Source organism: Strigops habroptila, chromosome 3 (genome assembly GCF_004027225.2).
Source record: "Strigops habroptila isolate Jane chromosome 3, bStrHab1.2.pri, whole genome shotgun sequence".
In the NCBI taxonomy this organism is placed as follows: Eukaryota; Metazoa; Chordata; class Aves; order Psittaciformes; family Psittacidae; genus Strigops; species Strigops habroptila.
Genome location: NC_044279.2, coordinates 35,101,733 through 35,114,282, shown reverse-complemented (window position 1 = coordinate 35,114,282; position 12,550 = coordinate 35,101,733). Strand labels below are relative to the sequence as shown.

The window sequence follows — 12,550 nt, the reverse complement described above, 5'->3', positions numbered from 1 at the left end:
GCAGCACCTGACTGTGGCTGCAGACCAATAAGGTGAAGCCAGTGGGCACTTTAACAGTGTGAATAAGCTTGGGGGGTCACTTTTGCACAGAATTTGAATCAGCCTCCTGATTCAGACTCCGTACAGATACACACAACTGAGCAATTTCTCTCCATTTCATGGATCTGCTCACTTGCTCAGGCATAATCCTTGAGTGCAGCAGCTGCCTCAGGTCTAGAAAAGTAAATGCGATGCCGTCTGCCACACACGCATTTCCAAACATGCAATTTATCTGGCAGAGTTAAATGGGTCTGGACAAATAGTGAAAACAATTATTTGTGAATATTTTATTAGAAAATATCAAAAATTCATCAAATAAATTATTCAGCTTCCATATGACTAGCCCTGCCAATGATAGGGAAGAGCCTCACATGCTGAAACCAGGCTGCTGAGTGGGGGAGGCTTCAAGTGCTGCTGGCAACAGGTGGCATGGTGCTTTACAGCCTTGCTTAGGAACACTTGCATCCACCCCAGCTGGATCGGAACTGGAGCCAGGGCAGGAGGGGTTGCTGTCTCGAGGACTAAACTGGGGACAGACCCCAGGAGTGCTGTGGGAGTGTGTTTCAGTGCCCTGACCGAACCTGGTAACTCACAGCCAAACTCAGCAATGTTTTACAAACAGGTCTGACAGACTTGTCCTTCATGATTGTCTCTTGGGTTTTTTTGTTTTAGGTGAGAGTCTATGACCTCATGCAGTACGAGCATGGGCCAGATGATGTTCTGATCCTAGCTACTGATGGACTCTGGGATGTGCTGTTAAATGAAGAAGTGGCAGAAGCTGTCACTAACTTTCTACCAAACTGTGACCCTGATGATCCCCACAGGTTCGTGCTCATCCCTGATTTTCTAGCTATGCTGCAGAAGAATGCTTTCTGGTAACGTATTTTTGTAGAAAGTATGATATGAGTAACATTCAGTAAATATGCAACACTTACAAAAAGACATTTGTTGGATGGAGCCCCTACGGCAAATGTGGAGGTTTGGGGCGGGGGTATGAGTGATCTGTTATAACTCAGAATTGACGACTTTCAAAGGAGTACTTGTGAGATCACGATATCTTGGCATGGGATCCATTTTCTTTGCTATACAAGGTTCTGTGGAAACTGTCAGGGCTGTGGTCTTACAAGAACATGGCAGCAGATCTCTCTCTCCAGCAGCTACGGGTTTCTACTTAACTCTTCTCTGCATAGTCCCTTAACACTAAAGATTGTTTCTCAGTAGATCATCGGCATCTCTCTCTCTCGCACCCTGTATATGTATGTATGTATAAATACTACATAGTGTGGTTTGTATAAATACTACATATACCACTCATTCCTGGCCATGCTGTGACCTTTAAACCCACCTTCAGTAGTAGATGCTCAGTGCAGCCAGCTGGGGACAGGCGTGGCGGCAAAATAGGTGGAAAGTCTGACTCTATTTCATTTAGTTGGATTCTGTTTCATTTCACAATTTTAACCTGCCTTGTCCTCTTTATTTTCCTGTCTTTATCACCACTTACTTGATTAGTTTCTGTTTTTAAAATATACCACCAAGCAAACAAGCAAGTTCCCAAACAACTGGCTACAGCACTGTCTGCCTTGAGTGAGTCCATCGGTCTGTCTGCTGCCGAGTTTGGTGTTGCCATGAATTAAAACATTACACTAGAGATCAGAAGTCTCTCACTTGTAAAAGGGAGGACTGTGAAAGTGGAAAGAGCTTTATCCTTCCCTAGGGACTCTTCAGGAAGGGAAGTGTGCATTGCTCCTGAATTCAGGCCTGGCCATCGCTGTCTTCTGCCTTCACTCTGGGTTAAGAGTGGGGAAAAGAGCTTTAACGCATCCCCAGTTGGCCTGCATGAAACAGCTTCAGAAATAAGCTCTGCAATATCTCAGCAGCCCAAGGAAAACACATAACATGGTGCGAGAGCTCAAGCTACAGTTGTTTAGATGTGACAACTCATGAGGACATGGGGAAACCCATCTCAAAATGCTTGGTGTTTCTCATATTTCTAAGTGGTCATCTTCACAGGGTCAGCCCTATTCTCCATCGGCAAACAAGGAAGATAACTGGGTATGGACGTCCTGACAGCCACTTGGGTTTTAAAGTGAGAGCAGCTCCAAAGTAACTCACAAGCAGTATTTTCTTGCCCTGACGCTTACAAACGTGAAATGCAAAAGAGGTTTTGCTGCAAGCTCTCAATTGTCAAGAGAATGGATGATTAGTATGAAGCTACAACTGCAGCTTCCCCAGCTCCCTGTGCCATAGACTCACAGAATGGCTAGGGTTGGAAAGGACCTTAAGATCATCTAGTTCCAACCCCCCTGCCATGGGCAAAGAGAAGATGTGGTATGAATGACAGCCAGGGCTGTGTCTACTTCAGGAAGACATGGAAGTGTCTCTGTCCTGTCTGGGGGAGGAGATCAGGCAGGATTAGTGGGGTGCACTTCCAAGGCATCTGGCACTGTGCTATGCAGATACACCATTAATTTAAGGTAGGAGCAGATGACCTAGCCAGTGTACTTCTGGTTATGCCCTAGCACTGTTCAGAGGTGGTAGGGAGCTCTCATCTCTGCACCCCTGAGTCTCCTCTTGCAAAGGCACCTGAGAAAATGTAATACCTCTGCCCTGCTCTGTCTCCATTCTCATCTCATCTTGGGAAAGGTTGGCTCTTCCTACTGTCCTCGCTGGTCCTGTCTGTTGTGAAAACAGTCTGGGTGTATTGTATCTGTCTTGTTCCTTTTGGTCTTTCCAAAGCTGGCGATAGCTACCACACTCGCTGCAGTAGGAATGGGAATTCTTTGTTTGATCTTTTTGACTTGTTAGGTGAGTAATTTTCCGTCCATTATAAAACACTCATAAATCAGAGATGCTAAGGGGAAAAGAGATTTTCATTGTTTCATTTAGATTTGTTTGTTCTGATTTAGCCCCTGTAATTGTGGGGGATTAGTCCCTGTTTGTGCCAGCGTGAGTACAACACACTCCAGAATTGGGTGAGCCTGCTGTATTATGAGTTAGAACAAACACATTTATTGGTGTTTGACCTACTGGTCTATGAATGGACATCTGAATTAAAACTTAATTTGTTCTTTTAAGTAACTTTGTGCCAAGTCATTTAGAGGCTTACGAATAGTGGTGCCAAGACATTTCTCATGCCAGCTTGCAAAAGGTAATTAGAGCAGTCCCTCATATAGTTTACAATGATATTTATGAAAATTACCTTTGTGGAATTGCTCTTGCTGCTTGGTTGTAAAGAATATTTGAAGGGTTTAAAGTACTGTGTGAGAGGTTTTATGTAATTACTTCACAGTGGTCCAAATGAGGTATAACTAATGAATTTACAATAGCATAGCAGCTCAGACTGTGGAGCTGCATTCATTCTTCTCACTAGTCAGTGACAGGAAAATCTTGTTTGCTGTATTATCAGTGTTATGTTTAAAGGAAATGTTATCCCAGAAAATGTCAGGTTCTGTGACGGGTGTAGTGACATAGTCTGTGGTGAGGTGATCGGCTGAAAATGTAAAATCTCTAGGGATGTAGAAAGCTTGTCAGAATCTAAGAGACTTACCCCCTGGGTTTGGTAATGCTGTGGTGTTGGGGAGAACCTACCTGTGAAGCAGACTCTGGATCTGCCTGACCCAGTAGCCTACTTACTCCCTGACAGCAGCATATTTAAAAAGAAGCCAAAGCTGGAGAGGGAGATTTTAGAGCTGCAAAGTACTTATCTGTTACGTAATTAGCTCTTTGTGGGAACAATATCCCTCCCATTTGAATTAGAAGTCATTTCATAACCTAATGGGTAAGAGCTTACAGCCTTGGCAATGCTCTTGGGATTCTCTCCTGCTGATATTTACTGTCAGAACTGTGAGTGTTTTTTACCCACAGAATAATACCTTTGAATCCTGTCAAACATATCATTTGCCTGGACATCTCAAAGTACAGGGAGAGGAAAGTCCTGGGGTATCTTCACCCAGGCACGCAGACAGAGCCTCAGGGGATTTGGGCAGCAGGTGATGGGCACAGACTTGATCAGACAACAGTTCCTCTGCAACGGCTGTGATGGAGGGAAGTAGCAGGGTTGGAGCTGGATTTCTCAGCCAGCTCATTTCTATGAGTATTGTGGCAGACAAGAGGATGAAGGGGACCCTGCATGAAGAAGAGGTGTAGCAACACACTGCTGCTTTCCATACATCATCCTTCTGCAGAGGTAGGAAGATAGAGAAGCATGACTTTTGCCCACTTCCTTCAGCTGCAGTTACGTAGGTTTGCACACTGACCTTGGGAACCTATTTCTTATCCTCCCTCCTGTCCTTTCTCCTTCCCTCTCACACTCTCTCACACAAGGTAGAGAGATTTATGAGGATGCTGGGGAGTTGCTCCACCTCTGCTGGGTTTGAGAAGATAAGAAGCTGCTCAGACAGCAGCACGTTTTCCCCACTGTCACCATTTCTCCTGAAGTACTTTCACTGATCAATACTGAAAACTTCAGCAGAAGGGAAAAAAAAAAAAAAAGAATATATATTTATTCTTAAAACACAAAAGTTGTATCCCAGTGAGGCTGTTCATTAGGAGGAGGTGAATACTTTAAAACTATTTCAGCAGTTCTCTAATGCTGTGTCAACAGCTGAATCCCAAGTTCACAGCACTGGAGAATAAAACATTCAGTAATGGACTACTGCTGCTATTCATCTCCAGGTACAAGAGACCCTATCTCCTCTAGTGCCAAGGTGAACGGCATCGCTTCAGTTCAGCTTTACATAAGGAGATAAGTTACCTTGCTCCTGTCTTCACCTGTTCCTTTTCCTTGCTTGAATGTGTTGGTTTTCTTGTGTATTTCACAGACTGTCTATGATAGCATTTCTGGTTTATTAAAATTCCCTTGTTTTTATCTTGTCCTCTCCAAACATTAAGCAGCAAAAGCTTTACACAATCAAGAGCAATATTCATTCCTTTGTACTCTTTAGATGTGGGGAGCCATTGTTAATTAGAAAAAGGAGGAAGGCAAAGTTTTCTTGCGGAATGATGGGTGTTTTCTTCTCTTAAATTCTGACAATAGCTGAGAAATCCTTGGAAAAGATGTTCTAGCCAAAATTCACTCAGCATCAGACATGCTGTGAATAAATATTCCAGTTTCTTGCTTGCCACGTGGAGGCCTTTTGTTCCTTAGCCCTGCATCTGATTTGGGGATTTGGGAACTGGGGAGTGCAAGTATGTATGTTTGGGTTATATTCCCCTTAGAAAATATAATTTCATGTTGCATCGGGACAGTGCAAGCAGAGCTGCTTGTCACATCCTGCCATTATAGCTCAAGGTCCTTGGTACAGACTTCTCTTGGAGCATGCAGGCTCTGTGCATGTGGGTGTGGAGGCTTGTGTGTTACAGTTCATGCCTTGAGCTCCTCTCTTATTGCTAAAAGTAAATCTTCTGTCAAAACTAGTGAGGGCTGGAAATTTTATTACTCAGTACCATTAGGAGCAAGGGGTGTGTTGCTTCTGTACCCTACTTGTATTTAACATCAGACCTTTTGGGTAGTCAAATGTTGGTCCTTTTGCATTGAAGAAATCTTTCTAGCAAAGCAAATAAATCTCAAAGGTTTAAAGGAGTCATTTTAAGGCACTAAATGACAGAAACAGAACATAATTGGGATTATTTTTTTTTCCTTCTGTTGCGCCCAGAGTGTGATTGAAGTATCTACTAATAAAAATTACCATTTGATAGTGCAATTTTGGGGTTAGAACAGTCCTTGATACTCCTCCTCCCAGCTTCTGATCAATGGAGAAACTGTTGTTTCCTATTCCTCAGATGGGATCTGGGCAGATCATTTTTAGTCAAGGATCCTCTCTAGAAAACAAAGTCTTGAAATGTGAACCTTCTCTTGTTCTTCCTGATTTCTGGAAACTTCAGAGGCGTGTTTTGCTTCTGGAGGCCTACATCATCTTGGAGGTTGTTAGATATATAATGCTCTAAATAAAGCACAGGCAGATACGTTATTGAACTGTTTGGGTTTTTTTCTTGTCAGTCTTCTAACTGTTCAGTTAATTTTTAATTATCAAATAATAGAAAACCTTGTCTCCACCCAACCAAATTCAAAACATCTCAGCCAGGTGTTGGACTCATGAAGAAAACCATGTGACAGTAACTGTTCACCCATAATCAGCTCTTTCAGAGGAAGCTTCTAAGTGAGTACACAGATGTGTTGATCTAGTGACAGCAGGCAAAATGATAAGGGAGAACGTGTCAGAGCACATGGTGGAGCACCGTCCATGCACCACCTTTTGGACTCTGACACCCTTCTACCACCAAGCAGCATCTGTTATTTTTTCAGGACAGAAAATAACTCCCATAAATCCAACAGTGCTCAGCCCAGCACAGGCTGGGAGTTCTGAAGCAACATGAAACTTGGTATTTCACTAAATTAAGCACTTGACAATTCATATTCACACAATTTTCATTGAACTCATAAATGTGAAAGAACTGTGGGACTCTATTAATCTGGCTGTATTAACTGTAAGTTTACTTTTCCAGTTTCAGAATAAGAGAGATTTAAAAATCATTCCTGTGGTCAAGGAAAACAGACAAGTTAGTCTACTTGGTTTAAAGTGTCATTTGGGGTTTATTTTTAGTGCTCTATTACTTGCTTTCAAATGACTTTGTTATAGCTTGTCTCTAAAATAGTTGAGCCGTTTTTACCTTCAGGTGTGTCAGTTAACAAGGGTGTAGTTATTAACAGCAAATAGTGTTACGTGGGGTCCTCAGTTTTTCAGATTACTCCTAGAAGGCCAATTTATTAATACAGATGTGTTTAATATTTTTCTGAAAACTGCTGAAGCCAGGCACCCAAATGACCAGTGATTTTTGATTGATTGGTGCCTGTCAAATACCTTTAGATTCTGATGTAGAAGCTGTTGCTGAACTGGAAGGGGTTGCCTTGTGGGCATGCTGTGGTTTGCATTTCTCCTGCCTGTTTCTAAAACACTGGGAAACTTGTCCTGGTAGGTCACAACAGTAAATTTGGCAGGCTGTAAAAACCCACTTTCCTGACGAAGAGGAGCACTCCCTGGCTGTATTCTGCCTTCTCCACAGGTACACGCTGGCGGCGCAGGACCTGGTGATGCGAGCCAGGGGAGTGCTGAAGGACCGAGGCTGGCGAATATCCAATGACAGGCTGGGTTCTGGAGATGACATCTCTGTCTACGTCATCCCCTTAATACACGGGAACAAGCAGTCGTGAAAGTAGCATCAAGAGTGGTTGTAGGATGGGAATCTTCCTGGGAAGGGCGTGTGAGAGACAATATGGTTTTGGTGATCTGACCAGGACACTTCCAGTTGATGTAATCTATTCAAAACTAATGCTGGAGGTGTATTTTTCTGCCCGAAAGGTAGGGCTCTGCACATATACTGTATATGATAAAGATAACCCTTAAGATTACAATTTCCCTATAGAAACGGTTTTGGTGCTTAACAGGAACGGGATTTAAATGCTGCTAGCATATTATGGATTCTGTTATCCCTCCAGGTGGGGAATTTACTTTTTTTCTCAGTTTACCATGTAGCTTGGAAGAGCCATTTCAGTTGTGAAAGTAGAAGTGGGCATCAGAAGCCAAGGAGGCTCCTGAAATCTACCCCCAAATATTCAGAAGGTGACTCGGGTCACCTCTCATTTAAAATACCTATATATACATATATGAGACTCAAGAGTTTTCTTCTTTCAAAAAGTTGCATTCATGACTTACCTATGGACAACTTCAAACTTGTGTAGTCCTTCGAACCTCCATTTTCCTCTCCCATCTCTTGTTCAGTAGACTATACTCCTGTATGTTAGTAGGAAAACTGAAATTGTTTTCAGTGTGACTATGCCTGTTTACTGCAGCTAAAACAGCCACCTGCAAAATTGTCCAGGAGAAATAGGTCACAGTCCTGTATGGCAAGATTTATTCTGGTGCAAAAGTTATTTGTCAAGATTCCCTGTCGTGTGTATACCATGATTATACAGAGCACGCAAACTCTGCTTTATGTGATGTTTACGTGGAGGCCATGGTTTCTTTGGGATCAGAGATTTGCATTCATTGAATGGTTCTGCCTGCTTTATCCTGTTCGAAGAATCCCTGACCATACAGCTTTTGCATTGGTTGGGATTCATAAATTTATTTGGGCTCCTGAGTGTGTTTTTTAGTTGGATTCCTACTTGAAGTGGCAGTATTGTTCTCGTTATCAATTTGGATTCCCAGATAGTGATCTATTTAAAAGTCATTTCATGTCTTCCTGCGTCACTTATTATTCAGTATACATTTGCCTGCTTGACTTAGTGATCAGAAAGCTTGTAACTTTCTGTCCTCCTGGTACTGAGGGCTGTAGTCAAGGATCAAAAGATCCCTGTGATAGATACAAGCCCTTGGTTAGCTTCAGCAGCTTTTTTCTTAGCAGTGATGAATCAATTTAAATAAAATCTGAGTAAAATATTATCAGTGAAAGCAATAGTCCAAGAAGGAAACAAGAGAGGAAATCTGCAGCTTAACCTGCCTGCCGGTTCTTCAAGCCGGTACTTCATTGGCAGGAGTTGAAGCGAAAACAAAATCAGAAGGTTCTATCATAGGCAGCTATATTGGCTGGGGAGCCAAGGTCAGCCGTCTGCCCCCAGCTTTTGGAGCTGCTCATTTAGTTTGTACTTCTTGGATAGCCAAAGGGCAGGGAACTGGCATACTTGCAGGGCACCGACTAGGCAGCTCACAAATGTTGTGTCCTTTCCAAAGAAGGAGGAGGAGGATGCTGTGCCCTTTGCAGACTTTCTCCTTAACAGGCAGGACCTGGAGCTCACCAGTTTTGTAACTTAAAATGTGCTGTGTAAAGAACCCACAGCGCATGTGTGGTGTAGCTGCCCAGATGCTTTATTTGATTGCATCCGGAAGTACATGTGCAGCAGTCTCGGTGGATTTAAACTACCATTGCTCTAAATCTCTACACCCAGTAGGAGTTTCAGGCTGAAAGCAGGCAATGCAGAGGGTGTAATGGCTCAAATGTGCAGCAAACTGCATGATTTTAGCCTGAAAACTGTTCCATTCATCCCCCAGTGCCTGCATGTGATAAAGCTGTGCAGAACACGGATGTTTTATGTTCTAGAGCTTCAGCATAAATCAATGGCATATCTGATTATGTGTTGTCATGCTTTATCTGCTCTTTCCTAATTTTTTTTTTCCCTTCTTTTTCTGTGTGCAGCTGGGTGAAAAGAGAGGTTTGGAGTCTAGAATATTTTTCACATGGCCCTTTATGTTTTAAAGTTTAAGCAAGAGATCATCTCTTGCACTTTTTTTGGCCTAATAAACTTGTAAACATGCTTTTCATGCTCTGTGTAACTCCTGTTGTCTCTTCACAAATGCAGTTGTGTAGTCCTCTAGCAATTCAGATGCTCTTTCACAAAGAAACTAATGCCAGCAATTCCAGTGGAGTCGTCTGAACAGCAAGGAAGCTGGTACTTGCTGGTACCAGCTACAAGCCTGAGTCAAATATTTCAGTGCTCACACATTGTTAGTCTTCATTATTTGGTAACATGGTGTCAACACACACGCCAGTCATTATAAAACCACTGAGTACAATGTGGTGGAAATATATTTCCAGTGTAGGATTTGCCAGAATTTAAAAGTGAAACTTCAAGGCAATGGAAAATGCACCTTCTCATTCAGGGGTGTTTTCAAGCGTACCCCTGGGCAGATGGGTTAGCAGAGTGCGTGACTTGGTGGGAGCAAACTGGCTGGTGACTTCTCAGAGCAAAACCTCATGGGCACTGCTATGGTTTTGTGAATCAGCCTCCACTAAGTTTGCTGTTCATCTGAGGTATTGCCATCAGCCAGCCTGCTCCTCTGCAGCTGGACCCTGGTTGAGTTGTGTTAGCTGTCAGCCCCTCTCCTGGAAAAGGCAGAAGTACAGTATCAGCAATTGATATCAATTAGCATCAATTAATAAATTCTGAGAACTTGAAAGGATAATAAAGTTTCCTACTCAGATGTATGTGACTGCAACTATGCTGTGATGCTTTTTGGTTTGCTTTTTTATAAGCAAAACAATCTGTTACACGTTTACATGCTTTCCTCATTAGAGCATCTCTGGTATGCTGTGACAGCACTTGGGCTATCACTTCTATCTGCTTTCAGTAGGAGCATCTTACGTGCCTGCACTGTGTCTGTGCTCTGCTTCAAGGTGTGGTATAAATACATATACACACCAAAGCCTCATGTAAATAGGAGGCAGGAGTCATTAATAAATGAGGAGGTATTGTGAGAAGCAAGAATAATTAAAAGCATTTCCAGTTCCCTTTACAGGTTGAATTATGTGGGGAGTCACAGCACTTAGAGGCCACCGGTGGCAGGGAGGATCCGTGCTGCACAGTGCCGTGTTCAGGCCTGCAGCCGTTCTAAGGGCTCAGTGAAGCTCCTGAATTCAGAGCAGGCAGCTTGCTGCCTCAAATAGGAGCAAGTTAGGCACTAAGTCCAAATTTTAGATCCTGGGCACATCATCTTAGTTGGCAGCAGTATGGGGTTTTGCTGCCTGATGCTGGCAGCAGTATGGGGTTTTGCCAGGTTAGTGTCTGAAGCTGTTGAAGCCTTAGCAGCAAGGAACCTCAGTCCTGAGTGACATTGGTATTCATACTGCTATTGCACAGTGCTATGTCCTTGCCTGTGCATAAGCACTGCTTAGAAAGTCAGGCAAGATCTTGGACAATGGCAAGGAAAGGAGGTGTATGCCATTTAGTTCAGGTGAGCCGACAGTGCAATGTAACTCGCCTTCTGGTACCTAGGCCACTCCAATTCCTAGAAACTCAAACCCAAGAAGCTTCTCCCATTCTCCTGTTGCAGAAGGCAATACAGCCATTTCGGACATGCAGTACAGCCTAAAAGGTTCTTGGTTTAATTTGATGAAGAAGGTAGGTAGAAATTTTGTTTACACCTTAAGTGAGGCACACAACCACCTTTTGGTATGGCAAGACAATGCTGCTTCCTTCAGCAACACAAAAGCCAGTCGTCCAAGAGGGCTGAGACTCAGTGGCCTTGTGCTGGAGAGAGAGAAAAACCAACAGGGCTAACAAGCTGAAGGAAGAGTGGTCAGATTCTGCTTTTCACAGTGGAGTTCCATGTTAAAGTTACTTCCGTGTTAAAATACGACAAGATGTCTGTGAGGTACCATCGACTCTGCCTCCAGGGTATTTTTGAAGAACTGCACTTGTTGTTTGGGCAGATTTTGGCTTTGAACTTTTGCTAGGTTTGTACCAAACACTACATACTCCGAGCAAATCTGCTGTTTCTTCCTGCCTTGGTGTTTTGCTTTTATTTTACATTTTATGTACAAATACTTTCAACATTTTTGTATCAAACATGAATTGCAAACTGTGGAATTGTTGCTCCTCTCTGACATTTTTGGTATGTGAATAGTTTTCCTTTGTGTGTCTTAGATGAAGATACAGTGATGTGGCTGCCATAGAGAGAGTGACCAAATGATTCTGTAACTGTGCTGCTGTATTTCTACCTGTGATGTACTTGAAGGAGGATGCTCTTGTCCACCTCCACCCTCATTCTTTTTTCTTTTTATTTCTGTTTTTATTTTTTAACCATTGCTGCTGGTGTTCTTCCATAGAGTCTTATCTTGGATTTTTTTAATAGCTGCCACCTTTTTCTTTCTTTCATTGGACAAGTTGTCTTGCTTTGAGATCTGTACAACTGTGTAGGTTTTACATGTCCTGAAGAACGGAAGAGCTGCTGGAGGAAGATGTTTTGGACCAATGTACTTCTGCTTTGTGACTGTGAAATGTTAATCTTTTTGTAACCTAAGAACAAAAAAATGTTTAGTAAAGGGATATATTTTGTGTTTTTTGAAACTTTTCAGTGCAATGAACAAAAGAGGAGGAGGATGAAGAAGTGTATGCGCAAAGTTTTAAAATAAAATTTTAAATTATATATTATATATATCCATCTATATCTATTACTGTGATTATTCTGCCTTTGTCCTGAAGAGTACCTAAGTCTCTTTTTGTGTATTGCTAATTGTGCGATATGGACAAGTAGCTGGTCCTGCTTTACCAGGGAATGGATGATTCACTGACAAAAGGTCCCACAAGTAAATCCCTATGAGGTGCATTAGCATATGGGCTGATCTGGAAGATTTTGGCTGTAGGATAGCTGAGGGAGCTGTGCGCTGCCATCAGATTATGATCCATTGCTCAGGCTGCCAGCTGCCATGTTGTGACTCAGTGAAGAGCTACACAAAGTGATCAGCTATCAGCTCTCCTGGCATGAGGCGCTGGGTGCAATTTTTGAAATGACAACATAGTTGGAATAAGTTTTCCCTTATTCCCAGTTCCTTGGGAATCACTGTCTTAAATTCTGCTCCAGTTTATAGCAGAGCAAAATCCAAGGGTGAATTAATAGATTCCACTGAAGCAAGCTGTCATTTTTATTTGGTAACCGGAGATGGTTTTGAAGGTACCAAAGATGCAGTAACTAACACTGGCCTCCTTGCATCGTACCAGCACAGAGCCACAGATGAT

General features: G+C 42.7%; 1 protein-coding gene across 1 annotated transcript in view; it reads left to right on the top strand.

Moving 5' to 3' along the window:
• The window catches only part of PPM1H (protein phosphatase, Mg2+/Mn2+ dependent 1H), a 135,312-nt gene extending 123,337 nt beyond the window's left edge, over positions 1-11,975 (top strand). Inside the window, exons 9-10 of the mRNA XM_030479694.1 lie at positions 712-863; positions 7,102-11,975. Coding sequence (XP_030335554.1) covers positions 712-863; positions 7,102-7,249 — 300 coding nt within the window. The 3' untranslated portion in view covers positions 7,250-11,975. The remainder of the gene's footprint in view (positions 1-711; positions 864-7,101) is intronic.
• Positions 11,976-12,550: the final 575 nt, after the last annotated feature.